The following is a 17,126-nucleotide window of genomic DNA, read 5'->3' on the forward strand; positions in this document are numbered from 1 at the left end:
TGTGCCATTCATTTTCTGGTGGCACCCAGGACTCTGGTGTGCATGCTATATTTATTTATTCCTACAAATAATCCACTAGGGGTGGTAACATTGTTCTCCCAGCTAAATCCTGTAAAATCCTTTTCTCATTTAATGTAAAGGCAAGGTGACGTTCCTTTAGTTTTTGGTAGAATCAAATTTAAAAAAAGTCAACACAAAAACTGGAATAGTGCAAATCGTGCCTTTTTGGATCATACAAAATTACAAAACAAAACATATTTACATTTCATTTTGGGTTTTGATTTTTATAACTGACCAATTACATCATTTGATTTATGTTCTGGTTCATAGAAATAGCTCCTGATGTATGAAAAGTCCAGGTAGACAGGTTCTATGCCATGTTGTGGACTGCAGCTGTCTTCCTTATAAGTCGCTCTGTCATAGGGGAATTCGGTCTCAGGGCGTCTCTTTCAAGTAAAAGGCATCTATATAATAAGAATAATCTGATTAGGAAGATACAAAAAAAAAAAAAAAAAAAAAAAAGGAGAGAAATTTTTAGACCCATTATATAAAGAGGTGCAAAGAAGAACTGCAATGTGTAGGAACCAATAAAGATCCAGCTTACTGCTGTCAGAGCCAGTCATTATGGATTACAGCGCCATGCCTTACCAAAGGATCATTCAACCCAATACATATTTCAGCTTCTCAGAGGTGCTGGAAAGTTAAAGCGTATGTGAATGCTTGCCTGTAGGTTTTTAATAATTATTGATTTACAAGAAACTTCGTAACTGTTTTAGGTTATCAATTAGGTTGGTGTATAAGTGATCACTTCTATCGATACACAATTAGTTTTAATGTATAATGAGATATCTGATTTCATTGTTCTGTGGGAAGTTGTGAACATCTGGTCTCTCTATTATGTGGTGTCGCTCAAACCAGTTTTGACAAATTTTTGGGCTGCTATATACAGTATATGTCTGAATGACAAAGGGCTATTGGAGTTCTTTCTGGATATTAAGAAATATGCCTGAAACAAGGGCAGACAAGACTATTGCCTCCAGGAACTTCCAATCAAGCTGCGGACTCCCCTCGGATTGAACATGCTGTATTTATCTAGATTTTATCATCTGTAATACATCTTTAAACCAAGTTAAGTAAATTCCTTTTATTAAAATACTTCTGAGTTGTCTGAAATGATTGCACTATATCCACAAATCTGAAAGGTTAAACATAAGAACTTGGAAGTAATAAAGTTTAACCCTTTATTAATCATGACTTTGCAACAAAGGAAGCATAAAAAACAGGCTCTAATAGCATACAAAAACACCAGTATTATAGCAAAAAAAGTTTCTTTAACACCCCACTTGTATCACTGTCATGTGAATACAGTGCCTCTGGGCTGGACCGTGTGTACGTGGACAAGGTTGAAGCCACAGTTCTGAACAGTGAGGTTCCCCACTAATGTTCTTTGCAGTAGTGACAGCAGTGTGAAGTTATTTCATTCATTAAAATGCTTGTATATTTCAATTAAATTCACTGCTACATGCAAACTTAATGTGAAAAAAACAAAAAACAAACAAACACCTGATCACTTACAATGTTAATATTATATTGCTCTGGTCAAAGTGTGTTTAAAAAAAAAAAAAAAAAAAATCGAATAAATACATTTTATTTTCGTAGTGTCACCAGTCAGTGTCCCTGATCACTGCCACATTAGTTATATGACAATGCCGTACTGCACTGATGACCGTGACAAACTTTTTTTGGGGGGGTATTTGTACTGTCCTGGCATTTTTGGGCTTCAAGAAATGAGATAGGCCATCAGTACATCAGGAATGATCAATTTTCAGTTATATACTATAGTTTGCGGATGCTATAACCTTCCTACAGAATAAATATACACTGATTTGGGTTATTTTCGCAAAAGAAATGTAGTGGAATACATTTTGGCTGAAATTTGTGAAGAACAATTATTTATTAGCAACATTTTATAACAGAAATAAAGAAAATGTGTGAACAAGTTGATAAAAATGTAGTTTGGATACAGTGTTGCATGAGCGGGCAATTGTCAATCAAAATGTGACAGTGCTGAAAGCTGAAAACTGGCCTGGACAGGAAGGGGTAAAAGTGCCCAGTATTGAAGTGGTTAAATATCATAAAATGTAGCTCTATCTTAAAAAATAAAAAAAATAAAAAATGAATGTGGGTTGAATGTTGTATGACAAAACATGAAAAGTGTCAGGCTGGTACTCGAGTGGTTAAGATAGTCCAGTTCTGCAATTAAACAAATCCACATACCGTGCTAAATTCTGATGTGACCTGGATCTGCTGTTCATTGCTGCACGTATAAGAACTTGACTAAAGAGGTCTCTCTGAAGATTAGAACAAACACACACAAAATAAATATTAGATAGGTAAACCAATTACAGTGAAACATGAAACCTTAAAATGTCCAACCAACCATGGAGGGGAATATCACACTTGGGAAATACCACAGCGTCTACCCCATAATACCTCCCTTCTTGTTCTGGTGACAACTGTAAGTCCTATTCACACTTGTGCATTGTAGTGACGCAAATTAAAACGTGCACATTATCGCAATGCACCTGCTCTATGTACGGTGCTTTGTGGCATCAATGATTTTGAATAGCACTCCAATGCACTACATAATAGAGGGCAATACACAATGTAGTGCACCACAGTGCACATACCATGGGCTGTAGTGTGCTGGTTTGCAAAGAAAAACAGTTGTGTGTTTATTTGATCTTTAAGTCTATTGCATGCATTGGCAGCCCATTCTTGGTATTGGCACAACATGTTTATATGAAACAATGGATCGAGAGTAGGGCCTAAAACTATGGACTTACTATTACTTTCTGTCTTGTGACAATGGCAACCAGGACAAATAGCAAGGACTATGCTACATAAAAGGGGACAACAGACATCAGTACAAAATTTAACAGATGCCAAAGTTGTGGGGCCATGAAGCCCCCACCCCTCCCATAAAAGCTCAACCCTTTCACTTTCATACCAAATGGAAGCAAGGAGCAATACCACAGCTACATATACAGTGGATATTAAAAGTTTACACACCTGGTAAAAAGTCAGGTTTCTGTGATGTAAAAAATAAAATAAAAAAGGGAGATAAAGATAAATCATTTCAGAACTTTTTCAACCTTTAAATGTGATTTAAAGTAAAATAATATGGTTGCATAAGGGTTCACACCCTTAAACTAATATTTTGTTGAGGCAACATTTGATTTTATTACAGCACTCAGTCTTTTTGGGTATGAGTCTATCAGCATGGCACATGTTGACTTGGCAATATTTGCCCACTCTTCTTTGCAAAAACACTCCACATCTGTCAGATTGCGAGGGCATCTCCTGTGCACAGCCCTCTTAAGATCACCCCACAGATTTTCAATCAGATTAAGGTCTGGGCTCTGGCTGGACCATTCCAAAACTTTATTTTTTCTGGTGAAGCCATTCATACCCATATGCTTTGGGTCGTTGTCACGCTGAAAGATGAAGTTCCTCTTCATGTTTAGCTTTCTAGCAGAAGCCTGAAGGTTTTTTGCCAATATTAACTGGTATTTGGAACTGTTCGTAATTCCCTCTACTTTGACTAAGGCCCCTGTTCCAGCTGAAGAAAAACAGCCCCAAAGCATGATGCTGCCACCACCATGCTTCATGGTGGGTATGGTGTTCTTTTGGTCATGTGCAGTGTTTTTGCACAAAACATAGGTTTTGGAATTATGGCCAAAAAGTTCAACCCATGTTTCATCAGACCAGAACACATTTTCCCATATGCTTTTGGGAGACTTCAGATGTGTTTTTGCAAAATTTAGCCAGGCCTGAGTGTTTTTCTTCATAAGAAAATGCTTTTGTCTTGCCACTCTACCCCATAGCCCAGACATATGAAGAATATGGGAGATGTCACATGTACCACACAGCCAGTACTTTCCAGATATTCCTGCAGCTCCTTTAACATTGCTGTAGGCTCTTGGCAGCCTCCCTGACCAGTTTTCTTCTCGTCTTCATCCATTTTGGAAGTATATCCAGCTCTTGGCAATGTCACTGTTGTGCCACATTTTCTCCACTTGATGATGACTGTCTTCACTGTGTTTCATGGTATATCTAATGCCTTGGAAATTTTTTGTACCCTTCTCCTGACTGACATCTTTTAACAATGAGATCCCTCTGATGCTTTGGAAGCTCTCTGATTGTTTAATTTTGAACACGGCTACATCGCCAGTTATAAGAGGGTGTGCACACTTATGCAACCACATTATTTTATTTTTAGCCCCCCTTAAAAATTTCAGTTTGTTTGTACAGTTTATAGGTCACATTAAAAAGGTGCAAAAAGTTCTTTATTATTTATCTGTGTATCTTTTTTTACATCACAGAAAAACTGACATTTTAACAGGGATGACTTTTTATATCCACTGTATGTGGGGCCTTTGAAATATTGGATAGAAGGTAGACTTGCGATGATGCACGTGCCAATTTATTATGTACATTGATAATAAAAATGTAAAAAGCGAAAAATTTCTTACCTGAGCGTTGCTGCCCCCTATTCCTAAAATCTGGTAGCGAATCGGGTACATGAGCTCTATCACCTTGTCGTAATTGCCGGTGTCAAATTCCACAAGTGCCTGACACAGGGGCAGGCCGAGATGACCGATAAGAGCATGTTGACAGCTTTCACCTGGTGATCTAAAAAAAAAAACACCACACAATGTTGTATGTCAATCTGATGATAGCAGATATGTGACAAAGACTCAGGGGTTATTTACGAAAGGCAAATCCACTTTGCACTGAAAGTGCACTTGGAAGTGCAGTCGCTGTAAATCTAAGGGGTAGATCTGAAATGAGTGGAAGCTCTGCTGATTTTATCATCCAATCATGTACAAGCTAAAATGCTGTTTTTTATTTTCATTGCATGTCCCCCTTGGATCTACAGCGACTTTATTTCCAAATGCACTTTTATTGCACTGTCAAGTGCACTTGCAGTGCAAAGTGGATTTTCCTTTAGTAAATGACCCCCTCAGTGTTGACAGGCTTTTGTTCATGTCAGATCCACATGTCTCTCCCTATAAATGTCAATGGGAATGCAAAGCAGCTCGACAAAGCAGGTTGACATAACTTAGAAGCAGGTCAGAAGTAGGCCAAATGCACATGTCAATGAACTGTGCATGATGTCAGACGCATCATAAACTGATCCCAAATGCAAAGCAATGCACCTAAAATAAAGAATTTGCCTATCAACTCAGGCTAATAAGTCATGGGGCTCTGGTGGCTTTCAAATATACAAAAATCATTGGTCGGTCCTCTTTTTTTATTGTTTGTAAACCTGAGAATATCAGCACAAGCTCAAACAGCAAACAAGAGAGGCATGTTGTATTTTGGGGTGGGGTGAACTAATTACAAGCATGAATGAATACAAAGCTTCCTCTGATTGGTGACTGGGATGTCATCTGCCTGCCTCAGCCAACAAGGGGAATTGTTGTATTCATTCATAGAATATAAGGTTCCCTGTGAATAGCTGAGCAGTGCTCTGTCCAAGTCCATTTTGTCTTGGATAAGGATAGGAAATTTGCATCCCACAGCTGGAACACAGTGTATATTATATGCAGCTGAGACAACATACAGGTTATACAGCGCTCCCAGTTACTTCATCTGTTAGCATTGCTTGGTCAAAATTAGTTATTTAAACTTCACTAAAAGCTGGAAATCAGCTTTAAAGCGGAAGAAAAGTCTAACTATATCTATCTAATGCCATGCAGCCATCACTGGAGTGCATATAGACAGAAAGTTTCTACAAAGAGGCTGCAGAAGATCAGCATCACTGAGATGCAACATAGGATAAAATGAAGGTAAAAAACAAGTACTTGTAATATTTAAAAAAAATGTCTTATGATGATTTACGATACATAGTCTTTCAGTGGTCTACCTACCACAGCCATCACAAGGGGAACATTTTTAAAAAGACAGTTGTAGGGCCACAAAAAAAAAAAAAAAAACAATTCAGGAGGGCTTGTCAAAATCCATTGACTGGATTTCCGGTTGCAAGCGTCACACATGTTATGAATGGGCAGTAATAAGCAGGTTGCGGTGTGAACATATCTAGAGAGTGCTCCATTTTAATTTATGTTACATTCGTTTGAATGCAACAAAATATTCAGCTGGAGTAATGTGGGGAAAATGTTCCTTATTTTTAGTATTCTTTATTTTTCTATGTGCAGTTTTGTAACATTGATCAAATATATGTGATGTATAGCTCATGGTACTGTTGCACCTCTTAAGCACCTTTGGTCTTTGGTATTTGCACCTAAGTGCAGTATATTGTTTTTCTGTTTTTGTAACATACTTAGAAAGTTCTTTCAATGCTTCCAGAAACTGCGTTGTCATCCCAACATCCTTTGCACCCAATGATGACATCAGGAAGTGAAGATCATTGAAGATCAGCAAGTGATCGTTGGTATGCTTCTTCGTAATTTGGACAAGTTTTTTCCATCGGTCTCCCACATCCACACCTGGACACACCAAACATGAAAAAAAAAAACATTTTATATTTGTCTTGCAAATGCCTGGTTGTGCTGTGCAGCAGGTTGTGTAAATCTCAGAGCTGGATGGACAAAAATACAAATCATTTTGTAACTGAAACGTCTGCCTTATATACAGCGGGTATAATAAGTATTGAACACGTCACCATTTTGCTAGGTAAATATTTTTCTAAAAGGTGCTATTGACATGAGATTTTCACCACGTTGGTAACAATCCATGCAACCCATACAAAGACACCAAAACAAATGCATTGAGAAATAAGGTTACGGCGAAGGTCTTGAGAGAGCTTTTTGCTTTTACCTATCATGAGAGGTTTCTTGTGTGACCCCCTTAGTAATGAGACACCTTTTTGTAGGCCATCTATTGAGACTGAACCAGCTGATATTAATTTGCACTGACAAGGGGCAGGATTGCTTTCTACTTGATGATAGATTTCAGCTGGTATCTTGGCTTTCCATGCCTTTTTGCATCTCCCTTTCTTCCTGTGTTCAGTACTTTTTCCCTGTGTCATTTCACTTTATTACACATAACTTACATTTCTGAACTTACTAGTTTTGGTTTCTTTATATGTATGGATTGCATGGGTTGTTACTGATATGTGGTGAAAATTTCACATCAATAGCACCTTTAGAAATAAATTTACCTAGAAAAATGGTGACGTGTTCAATACTTATTTTTCCCACTGTATATTTCATCTGGGTATTTTGCCCTAATTTTCACAACATATCTGCAATCTGCATTGAATGTAAATTGTGATAAAAAGGCAAAGAAGGCTTTGTCATGGAACATCTTGAGACGACATAGCATGTACAGTGGACTATCAGTGCAAACAGTATACACTAAAACATAGGATGCATTTAATGGGGTCCAATCTGGTTTATTCACTTGTCTAAATAACTAATGCGCACACATATATACGCACGCACACAAAAATATTGGTAATGCAAAAAAATAGTTTTGGAATTTGAAGCAAACAGACTCGTTGGTAGAAGATAAATCATAGTGTATCAGAAGGATCAATGGAAAGAAGGTAATGGAAGTCCAAAAAAATCATGTAAATCATACTGGATAAAAGTATGCCACTAATTCAGAATGGCAGCAATGATAGGATGGTCTAACCAGGACCACCAAATCCTGGAGAATGTTTCCCTTGGTGTATTTGCACTGTATAAATGTAAAGATGGATTAAAGTGGACCTTAACATTAAAAGTTGAAGACTTGCTATGTATAGGGAACATCTAGAAATGGTCATTGTGCCTTAGCACTTATCTGAAAATTCTAAATCTTCTGACATGTCTTTTAGAGAAGCTGGCTATACAATTACTAAATATGCTGAAAAAGCAAGATTGCATAACAGGCTCCTGGTGTCTTTAACGTATGGCTAGATATGGACAGACAAACGTACAGAATCATACCTTCCATCTGAAGTCTATACAGCAGCGATGAATTATCAACAATATCCAGCATGCTTCCACTTGAGATACAGGAGGGGGCGATCTGTGGAGAAGGATATCAGTCATACTAAGGCTCTATTCACATCTTTCTGTTCTTCTCTAAAGGCCCACTATAGTGAAAAAATATTGTATTCTGGTAAGTGTATATGGATAAAAACTGTAATTTATATTAATTCCTTTTGTATTTCACATGCTTTTAATTATATTTTTCTCCACATTTTAATGCACATCAAACTAACCTGCAAAAATTACAATTACAGGGGTTGGGACAAACTAACGCTGGCAGGGTGCTTACAACTGTCACCTTTTATTCATACAAAATTTAAACCTTTTCTCCAAAAGAAAGAAAAGCAGCTTCTATAACTACTTAAAATTGTTGGCTGGAGTTGGGCTTTCATTTTCTGCATACCTAAAGTCCATTCAAAAACTACATGTCCATATAAAAGACTATACTGTCCACAGGGTGACAACACTGCTGTGCAATTTCATTACAGAGCCCTTTAATATGTGGAAAAGCAGAGATACTACTGGCATCCATAAAGCAATATCACAGGGAAAACTGAACAAAAAATTAAAACTGCTGTATTAATGCAGTAGGACATTTTTGACATATATCTTAGAAATATCTGCCAAGGCAAACCAGCTTTCAAATTTCACAGTGAGGATGCACCCGCCTGCTCCTGGATCTTCACTGGTTAAAGTGGTAGTAAACTCTTTTCGCCTATTTTTACCTACAGGTACGTTTATAATAAAACTTACTTGTAGGTAAAATGAATATCTCCTAAAAGTGCACCTATTAGGAAATATTCCAGTGAGCAGCAGCCGGTGACATCACCTGCGCATGTGCTCTGAAGAAATGGCGTACCCGTGCCGTTCCTTCAGAGCTGTGTTGCAAATTGTGACTCCTGTGCAGGAGGGAAGTCATCGCAGCTCGGCCATTCAAGCGGCCGCAGCCCACAAACCCAGAAGGAAGACCGGGTGCGATGCATACTAGCAAATTATGATATTACCTTGCAGGGAGATTTTTTTTCTTTTATTCAGAAACGTTACTACCGCTTTAGAGAGAAAAAAATAAAAAATAGGACTATGGTGCTTGCTGCTAAACAGAAGTTTAACTACCAGGAAGATGCACTGAAAATTAAGCATCCAGCAGGAGGCTTGACACTATTCACACGAAGTGTGCTTACTTCTAAAAAAGGACCCATTTTTGATTTCGCCTGTAGTTAAAATTGAAGAAGGATGGACTTCTTCTACTGTACATATCAGGTACTCACATGATTGTCAAACATAGTTAAGGCAGCCTCATATTCACCCTGGAAAAGAGATAATGCACACTGCTATTAGATCACATTGTTCAAAGATAGATAAAAATGAGGTGCTGGATACAAGTTTTTGGGAGGCAAGTTAAAATTATCACTGGGCACAATGGGTTGATTTACTAAAACTGGGGAGTGCAAACACTGGTGCAGCTCTGCAGAGAAACCAATCAGCTTCCAGGTTTTTTTTTGTAAAAACTTAATTGAACAAGCTTTGGCGGATTGGCTACCATACACAGCTGCACCAGATTTTGCACTCCAGTTTTAATAAACCAACCCCAATGGGTCTAGTGCAGCAACACTCCACAAAACGGAGTTGAGATTCAATGTAAAGAATCTAGCAAGAGCACAAAAGCAAATGTCCAAGATTCCAAAATCTTTTAAATATTACATTGGTTCACAGTAAGGGAAAGTGCAAAAAAAAAATAAAGAAGCACAATGCATTTGGGGGTTAAACAAAATCCATCTTCTTGGGGGCTCTAATTTAAAACGATGGGATTCTAAGGATTGTATGGTACTCAGAGATATTTTTTGATGGTGTGCGAGTCACAAAACTCTGTATGACATGAAAACACACATGCTTTATATTAAATCACATTGTGGACTTTTGTGTCATTTAATGCCAATCAGAGGTGCATTATCTCGTTGATACCAAGTATTGTCATTATTTAACTACCAACACAGCTGGTGCAAATAGCGACATATGCAGCTTAATTTAAAGTCATAAATAACAGAGCCAACAATCAGGTTTCTTGGGTTTAATACACTGTTATGACAATGTAGTCAGGGTAGTTAACCTAGTAAATATAGTGGGCCTCAAGTGCAGCCCTTGACACATCCGTGGACTGCACAATACAACCATGTCCTGAGGGCAGCACAATACAAAACATGTTTTACTGCAACACACATACTGTGGCAGTCGTTATCAATGCACTGTAGAGTAGTCGCCAATGCAAGTGAACCACAACACACATACTCTGAGTGTTCTGTGTGGTGTCAGTGAAAAAGGTTTGTGTCAATTTATTGGTCTACTGAGGCGTGTTGGTAGCCCATTCAAGATGAATGGAGTGCCTTAACACATTGTAAGTTAATGCGCATCACAACGTGTGTAAATGAACTGTCCAAGTTTGCCAAGTCATACAAGTAATCTTACCTTCTCGATGAAATACAAAGTCCAGTGCCAGTAATTATGGCAGGCAAGCATATCAACATCCTGCAAGGAAAACAATCTCTAAGTTCTTGAAATATACTTATAACGTCATATCAAGGGAAAGCACAGCCTGTTTTTAAAATTCAGCTTAAGACCAGTTTCACACTGGGGCGCTTTACAAGTGTTTTTGCGTTAAAAATAGCGCCTGTAAACTGCCTCTTCTGCAGCCCCAGTGCGAAATCTCAAGTGCTTTCACAACGGGGCAGTGCACTTGCAGGACGGGAAAAAAGTCCTGCAAGCAGCATCTTTTGGGGCGGTGCAAACACCATTTCTCCACCGCCCCTGTCCATTGAAATGAATGGGTGGCGCTTTCAAAGCAGCGCTAAGCTAACCTGGCCATGAAACAGCTTTTGATTCGATTGTCCAATTACTTTTGGTCCCTTGAAAAAAAGGGAGGTGGCTATTCTTAAGAGCTGTAACCCTTCCTCCGATTTGGATGTACATACCCTCAAATTAAACCTGAGTGTGTGCACTTTCCAACCATATTCATTATATAACTATAGCATGAATATGTTTTGGTAAATACCAAAAAAAATAAAAAATCTAAAATTGTGCTGGTGTCCAAATATATATGGCCCTAACTGTATAAGCCAGGGGGAGGAACACAGCGAGTAGCAAAGAGCAAGTATTACCACACCAGGAAGTATCAAATACCTGCAGCAGCCGAAAAAGCAGCTGCATTTATTGACATTGCCTGTCAAATAAACCCCAGTATAGACGATTTTGTTTTACAGGCTGGGGTTAGTTTAGAATCAATCCTGTAGTTATTTTAATTCTTCCTTGGCCATTCTCAACTGCAACTTCACATTGACCAGATCTCCTTTCTGTTCTTGTCTCTGGCACAAGAATTAAATTATAACTGTTGATAGACCATGGGAGGGTTATAACCCCTGTAAATGTAATTATTTTGCCATTGGGTCCCATTGAGGACCTCTCCCTTCACGTCATGTCCCATAGCCATAACCAAAGTGACAAAATTCCTGGCTGTCGCCAGGGTCACCAGAGCCGATGTCTCCTCTGGAAGATTTCATCTGCCTTTCTATTTTGGTGACAACTCAGAATTTGGGGTTTTCTTTTACTTTCATGCTTGGACACCAGGACAAACATTGAGGGTACACCGACAGTAAGAAAAAACACGTCAAGGGTTCTAATCTCTCTCTACTCTATCAAACAGGACACAGACAGAAAAGAAACCCCAACACGGTTTTTAGTCCTTCCCTACTCTAAAGCCCCATACACACTATCAGATTTTCTGCTGATTTTTGTCTTCAGATTTACCAAAACCATATAAATATGAGGTCAACCCTTAGGGGTTTCAATTTGTATGCAATCAGGCAGGCCCTTGCACTACATGGTTTTGGTAAATCTGAAGACAAAAACCAGCAGAAAAACGGATAGTGTGTATAGGGCTTAAAACTAGAATAAAAGGTTTTGCCTGTAGACACACTTTAGGCTACATTCACACTTCTGATTTGGAATAGCGAACAGAATCGCATGGTTCCAAATCACAAAGTGTGAATCAATTACAAAACACGTGGCGATCACTGCACAACGCAAGTTTCGGTGCCATTATCCCTTAATGGCACAAATGCGATGTGATCCTGCTGTAAAGTTTGCGTAGCAGTTGCAAACTGCACCTTTCAAAATTCCATGAAGCTCGTCGCCCAAAAAGGAGCAGGAGCTTCTTTTCAGACAACAAAAGTGCATAGGGCAGCCAATTCAAGTGAATTGGCTGACCCTATAGGACACATAAAATTGCCTACATATTGCTCAAACAAACTAGCGAGCGGGAAAGCTTGTTCCCAAAATGCAAAAAGTGTAAATGCAGCTTTAGGAGCTGACAAATCGAATCTGCCTATGAAAGCTAAGGTACAGATATATTGGTTGCAGATAACTCTGGGATAATCAATATTGTTAAATGCAAGAGGCCTGTGTACTCTAACTTGAATCTTGGTGTGCTTTGTGTTTTTCTTGATCTGTGCAGTATTCAAGCATGAAAGTTTGCCTCTGTGCAGGGGCTCTCTATAGTAAAGACTGGTAACTGCTTTTTTCTCTCTCTCTCTCTCTCTCCTTGTGTAGGGTGATTGATCTTGTGTCTGTTCCCTCCTGTCCTGCAGGCAGGCAGTCTGTAGTAGGAGGAGCTGCTGTGTTCCTCCAAGCTATGTACGGCAGAGTGATGAGGTCACTGCTACATTTACAAGGCAATAGCTAGAACTGAATAGGTATTAGATGCACAGAAAATGGATTTATATCCTTTGTGGGTATTTAAGAATATATTTTAATAAAACGTTTTTGTGCCTGGAGTTCAGCTTTAATCTCAAGGATTATAAACTAAAAAGTTTAGTTAATTTCTTCAGTTAGTATTTCAGATAGAAAAGCATAAGTTGTGCTTTAGTCTTAAAGGGGTTGTAAAGGTTCGTTTTTTATTTTCTACATAGGTTCCTCTAAGCTAGTGCATTGTTGGTTCACTTACCTTTTCCTTCCATTTCCTTTCTAAATGTTTTTTTTCTTTGTCTGAATATCTCACTTCCTGTTTCTCCTCAGTAAACTTCTCACCATCATCCGAGTGGTGGTTAGTCAGCCAGAACAGCTTACTGAGGAGGAACAGGAAGTGAGAAATTCAGACAAAGAAAACAAAGAAAAAAAAACATTTATAAAGGAAATCGAAGGAAAAGGTAAGTGAACCAACAATGCACTAGCTTATAGGAACCTATTTAGAAAATAAAAAACGAACCTTTACAACCACTTTAAAGTAGAACTATAGGAAAATAATAATTTTCATTTTGGATAACCCCTATCAGATTTTGTTCGCCATTTATGTTCCATTGTGGAGATTTACCTCCACTTCCTGTCCCATAGCCAAACAGGAAGTGTGGGGAAATCCCTGCAAATTAAGAGAATTTCTTGGGGACCCCCAGGTCACTAGAACTAACGTCCCCATTGGAAGATTTCCCCTCTTATTTTCTGGGGACAACCCAATTTGGTATTTTCGTTTACTTTTACTTTCAAGGATAATAGTAAACAGGACAAATAGGGGCACAGACAGCAATGTGTTATAATCCCTCTCCACTCTATCCAAAACTAAACAAAAAAGTTTTGTGTTTAGTTGTACTTTAATCCTTCTGCTAAGGATTGAGTGAATTTTCCTTTTCTCAGTTGTCTACCTAATTTTCCCCTTTGACTTAAAAGATCTTTATAATCCATTCACTTACTGTTCTCACTCTGTAAGCGGACAGCAGGCTCATTAGTGCCATCTAATCTTCTAAGTTCTAACACGGTTGGTGTTTCTCTAAAGATTGCTGAAGACTGTAAACCGTCCAACCACAGAGTGATCTAACTCAACGTGACAGCAGCAACAAACAAGTCAAGCTTGAGGTTCAACCAACTGATTCTGTTATTCAAGAACATAGGAGTGTGTGTATTCTGTTGTCTTTTACCTCGTTTCAGTTTTTTCAACTATTCATGTATTATGGTAAACAGTTAAAGAACCCAAAGGAGGAACCCCTTTACCAATTAAACAAGGATTGGGGAAGATGTGTTGTACATAATCCTCCTAAAATCATTCACCACTTTCTGGGGTTCTCTTTTGTCAGACTCTCCTCCTAAAGCACCAAGCACAGTACTAAAACAGCAGGGATGAGAACAGGAGCATTCAAATCCTAGTCCAAACCCACCTGAGCTATCCCATAAAGAAGCTGTCATTGCATAAGGCCAGAACTTAGTGGACGAGGCATTCCTCATATTTCCCCTTCCATACTTGCAGCTGCGGGGCATGGAACACCTCAGCTCACAGAGGGCAAACACAAGGCCCGTGGGCCAAATCCGGCCCGCCAGGCCTTGTCATGTGGCCCACACAGAAGCCTCTGGCCACTACCTCTTTTTCTCTGCAGGTATCCAAGGAAGCAAGGGAAAAACATCCTCAGTCTCGCGAGCGGTGCGGCTTTGTATTAGCGCATGCGCGGGTGGTCTCCATGACAACAAGAGTAAACATCTCCCCTCCGTCTCCGCCTCCACCCCTGCCTCAGCTTTGGTTCCGCCGTCACTCTGTCTCCGCCACCACCACTCTGTCGCCTCTCCAGTCCCTCCAGCGAGTGATTGCTGACAGCTGTTTTTTTTTTTTTCATCCAGCAGGCTGCGTCCTGAGGGCGGCCTTTTTAAGCACTTGTGTTGTTGGAGAGACAGTGTTGTGCTGCTTATTTAGTATCGATACTGAACACAGAGATCCGCCCTAGAGGGAGGTACTAACGTATAGCCCAATACAAAGAGGTACCAGAGCTGGGCCAGGTAGGAAAGAGTGCAGATTTGAGGAAACTTGGGGGGGGGGGGGGGGCCATGTGGAGGCAGATGTGTGCAGAGGTGAGGGGATGGGAGGAGAGTGATGGGTGAAGAGGTCAGAACCAAGGTGCAGGGGTGGAAATGAGATGTTGCACACTGCATAGTACACTCCTGACCCCTGCACTCTGTGCGCAGCGCAACCCTGACCCCTGCCCTACAGATACAACCGGCCCTTTGAGGGCAACCATCCTGCCGATGTGGCCCCCGATGAATTTGAGTTTGACACCCCTACCTCAGCTGCTTAGGATTGGCTTTGTGTAGCAGCAGCCTCCTGGTGGGTTAGTTCCCATGGGTTTGGGCTACGATTCAAACACATCTCAGTTCAACCCTTATAAAGAGCATGAGAGCTGGTACCAGTCTAGCATATGGCCTGTCTGTCTGAAGCCTTTGAGCTCCAATGATACCATCTGTCAGTTTTAAATAACACAGATCGGCCAGTTAGAACACTGCCAACTGGATCACAGGAGTGGGTTGAGCAACTGACAGTGTGGATTTTTATTTTCTTATCTCTATAACACGAATAAGCACAATTGTACAACCTGAACATGCATATTGGTGTAGATGATGGAAGATGGTGGGAGAATGGTCAGATACTGCCAAATACAGCCCTTTCCAGCTCAATCAATTATTCTCCTATAGATGACCATCCAGGTGCTTCTGCTGCTTCCTATTGACACTTTAAAACCTAAAATAAGTCTGCCACCTTATCTCATTACAATTCTGTACCCAAATAAGACTTGTAAAAGATTTTTACTCAGAAATGCCTAAAACCTGCTTCTCTCAGCACAAATGCTGCTTTTCTAGATTCACACTGCAGTGTTCTGTGCTGGCAGAGCTGAGTAACAACCACACCCCTCGGCACAAGTTTCTTTGTAAAGAAATTAAGAGAGAGGGGAATGTTTGACCAGTTCTGTTGCGGAGTGCTAATTATTAAAAGCACTAGGTCCAATTCCGGTGCTTATTGGACTGTACAACTAAATAACACAACTGCTTTAACAGGAAAGTGGAGTTAAGATTATAAAAATGGAGATTTGTCTAAGGTCCATCTAACTGCAAAGCTATTTCTGTGGCTTCAATTCAACTTCACGTTATCTTTTAAATATTTTTGGCAGATGTGCTGGAGACAAATTTCTTACTTTCCAGTTCTTCTCAGTTTTCTGCAAGAAAGCAAGGCCGTTTTCTATATCTGCCTTCATTTCATGGACGTGAGCAATGGTGTGGACAGACCAGGCATCCTTCGGTTCTATGGCCAATGCCTAGACATACACAAGACAGACAGCACTAACTTCAAAATTAAAAGCAATGCATAAAACAGGAAACACAAATACAATGGGGACAGTTTCCTGTAAAGAGAATTAGCTACCAATTTTTATTTTATTTTTTAAATGTGCTTGTGTATACAGCCTGAAAATTCATTGACTTATAACAAGTATGCAGCAAGTGGAGTCTGGTCTACCCATCTGCATACTTGTATTGTGCCCGTGACTCATTTACATTTTCAGTAATACAAACCAAAGTGGGAATACAGACCTGCTGTGTTCTTGTGGCTCTGTGTTCCTGCAGCAGTATGAGTGACCTACCGTCCCATCAACCTTTAGATTGTAAGCTCCATGAGCAGAGCCCTCCTATTCCTACTGTATTGAACAAGCAAGCCCTCCGATTCCTCCTATATTGAATTTTAGCTGTACTGTCTGCCCTCATGTGGTAAAGCACGGTGCACACTGTCAGCGCTAAATAAATCCTTTACCATATTAATAATAGCTGTATTGTAATTGCACTGTCCCCCTACTACATTGTAAAGAGCTGCGCAAACTGTTGGTGCTATATAAATCCTGGACAATAACAATAATAATCTGCTGCTGGAACAAAATAGAATCAGCCTGAAAGCTTCTTCCCCATTCAGGAGAAGCCTTGTATTTTAAAGTGGAAGTAAACTCCCCTACCGTTTTCATCCACGGAAGCTGCCATCTTTGCCTCTGTTTAATCTTCAGCTGCTATGGTGCTGCACATGTGATCCGTTATGACACCAGCCATTGGGTGGTTTGACAGTTTGGTTTAGAGCACAGCCAATGTGCAGTTAGCATTTTCGGCATGCCATTTTTTTTAAACTGTTTAAATCGATGGGTTTACTTCCACTTTAATCAGTGAATACAACGCTTCCTCTGATTGGCCAATCCGAGGAGTCCTTGTATTCATTGATAAAAAATAAACAAAAGGGGGGGAGAAGCATTCAAACTGACTATTTTTTCCAGCAGTAGGATACAG

At 39.6% G+C, this 17,126-nt stretch overlaps 1 protein-coding gene and 1 long non-coding RNA gene across 3 annotated transcripts in view; both read right to left on the bottom strand.

Annotated features, from left to right (window-relative positions):
- Nucleotides 1-206: 206 nt before the first annotated feature.
- The window catches only part of TTC38 (tetratricopeptide repeat domain 38), a 46,052-nt gene continuing 29,132 nt past the window's right edge, over nt 207-17,126 (bottom strand). The window contains exons 7-14 of one of the 2 annotated variants that reach the window (XM_077469331.1): nt 15,998-16,117; nt 10,470-10,529; nt 9,275-9,313; nt 7,962-8,043; nt 6,350-6,515; nt 4,536-4,695; nt 2,278-2,351; nt 207-464 (exon numbers count right to left, since the gene is read on the bottom strand). In XM_077469331.1, the coding sequence (XP_077325457.1) occupies nt 371-464; nt 2,278-2,351; nt 4,536-4,695; nt 6,350-6,515; nt 7,962-8,043; nt 9,275-9,313; nt 10,470-10,529; nt 15,998-16,117 (795 nt within the window). In that variant the 3' untranslated portion in view covers nt 207-370. Of the gene's footprint in view, nt 483-2,277; nt 2,352-4,535; nt 4,696-6,349; nt 6,516-7,961; nt 8,044-9,274; nt 9,314-10,469; nt 10,530-15,997; nt 16,118-17,126 lie in introns of both variants that reach the window. The other variant, XM_077469330.1, reaches the window with a different exon arrangement.
- On the bottom strand, nt 12,583-15,985 carry LOC143960586 (uncharacterized). The gene is made up of 2 exons (XR_013270346.1): nt 13,273-15,985; nt 12,583-12,922 (listed from the first exon to the last, which is right to left on the bottom strand). It is a non-coding gene; the product is annotated as an uncharacterized LOC143960586 (long non-coding RNA).

Source organism: Lithobates pipiens, unplaced genomic scaffold, assembly GCF_037356315.1.
Source record: "Lithobates pipiens isolate NorthernLeopardFrog02 unplaced genomic scaffold, aLitPip1_a1.2 Scaffold_8, whole genome shotgun sequence".
Lineage (NCBI taxonomy): Eukaryota > Metazoa > Chordata > Amphibia > Anura > Ranidae > Lithobates > Lithobates pipiens.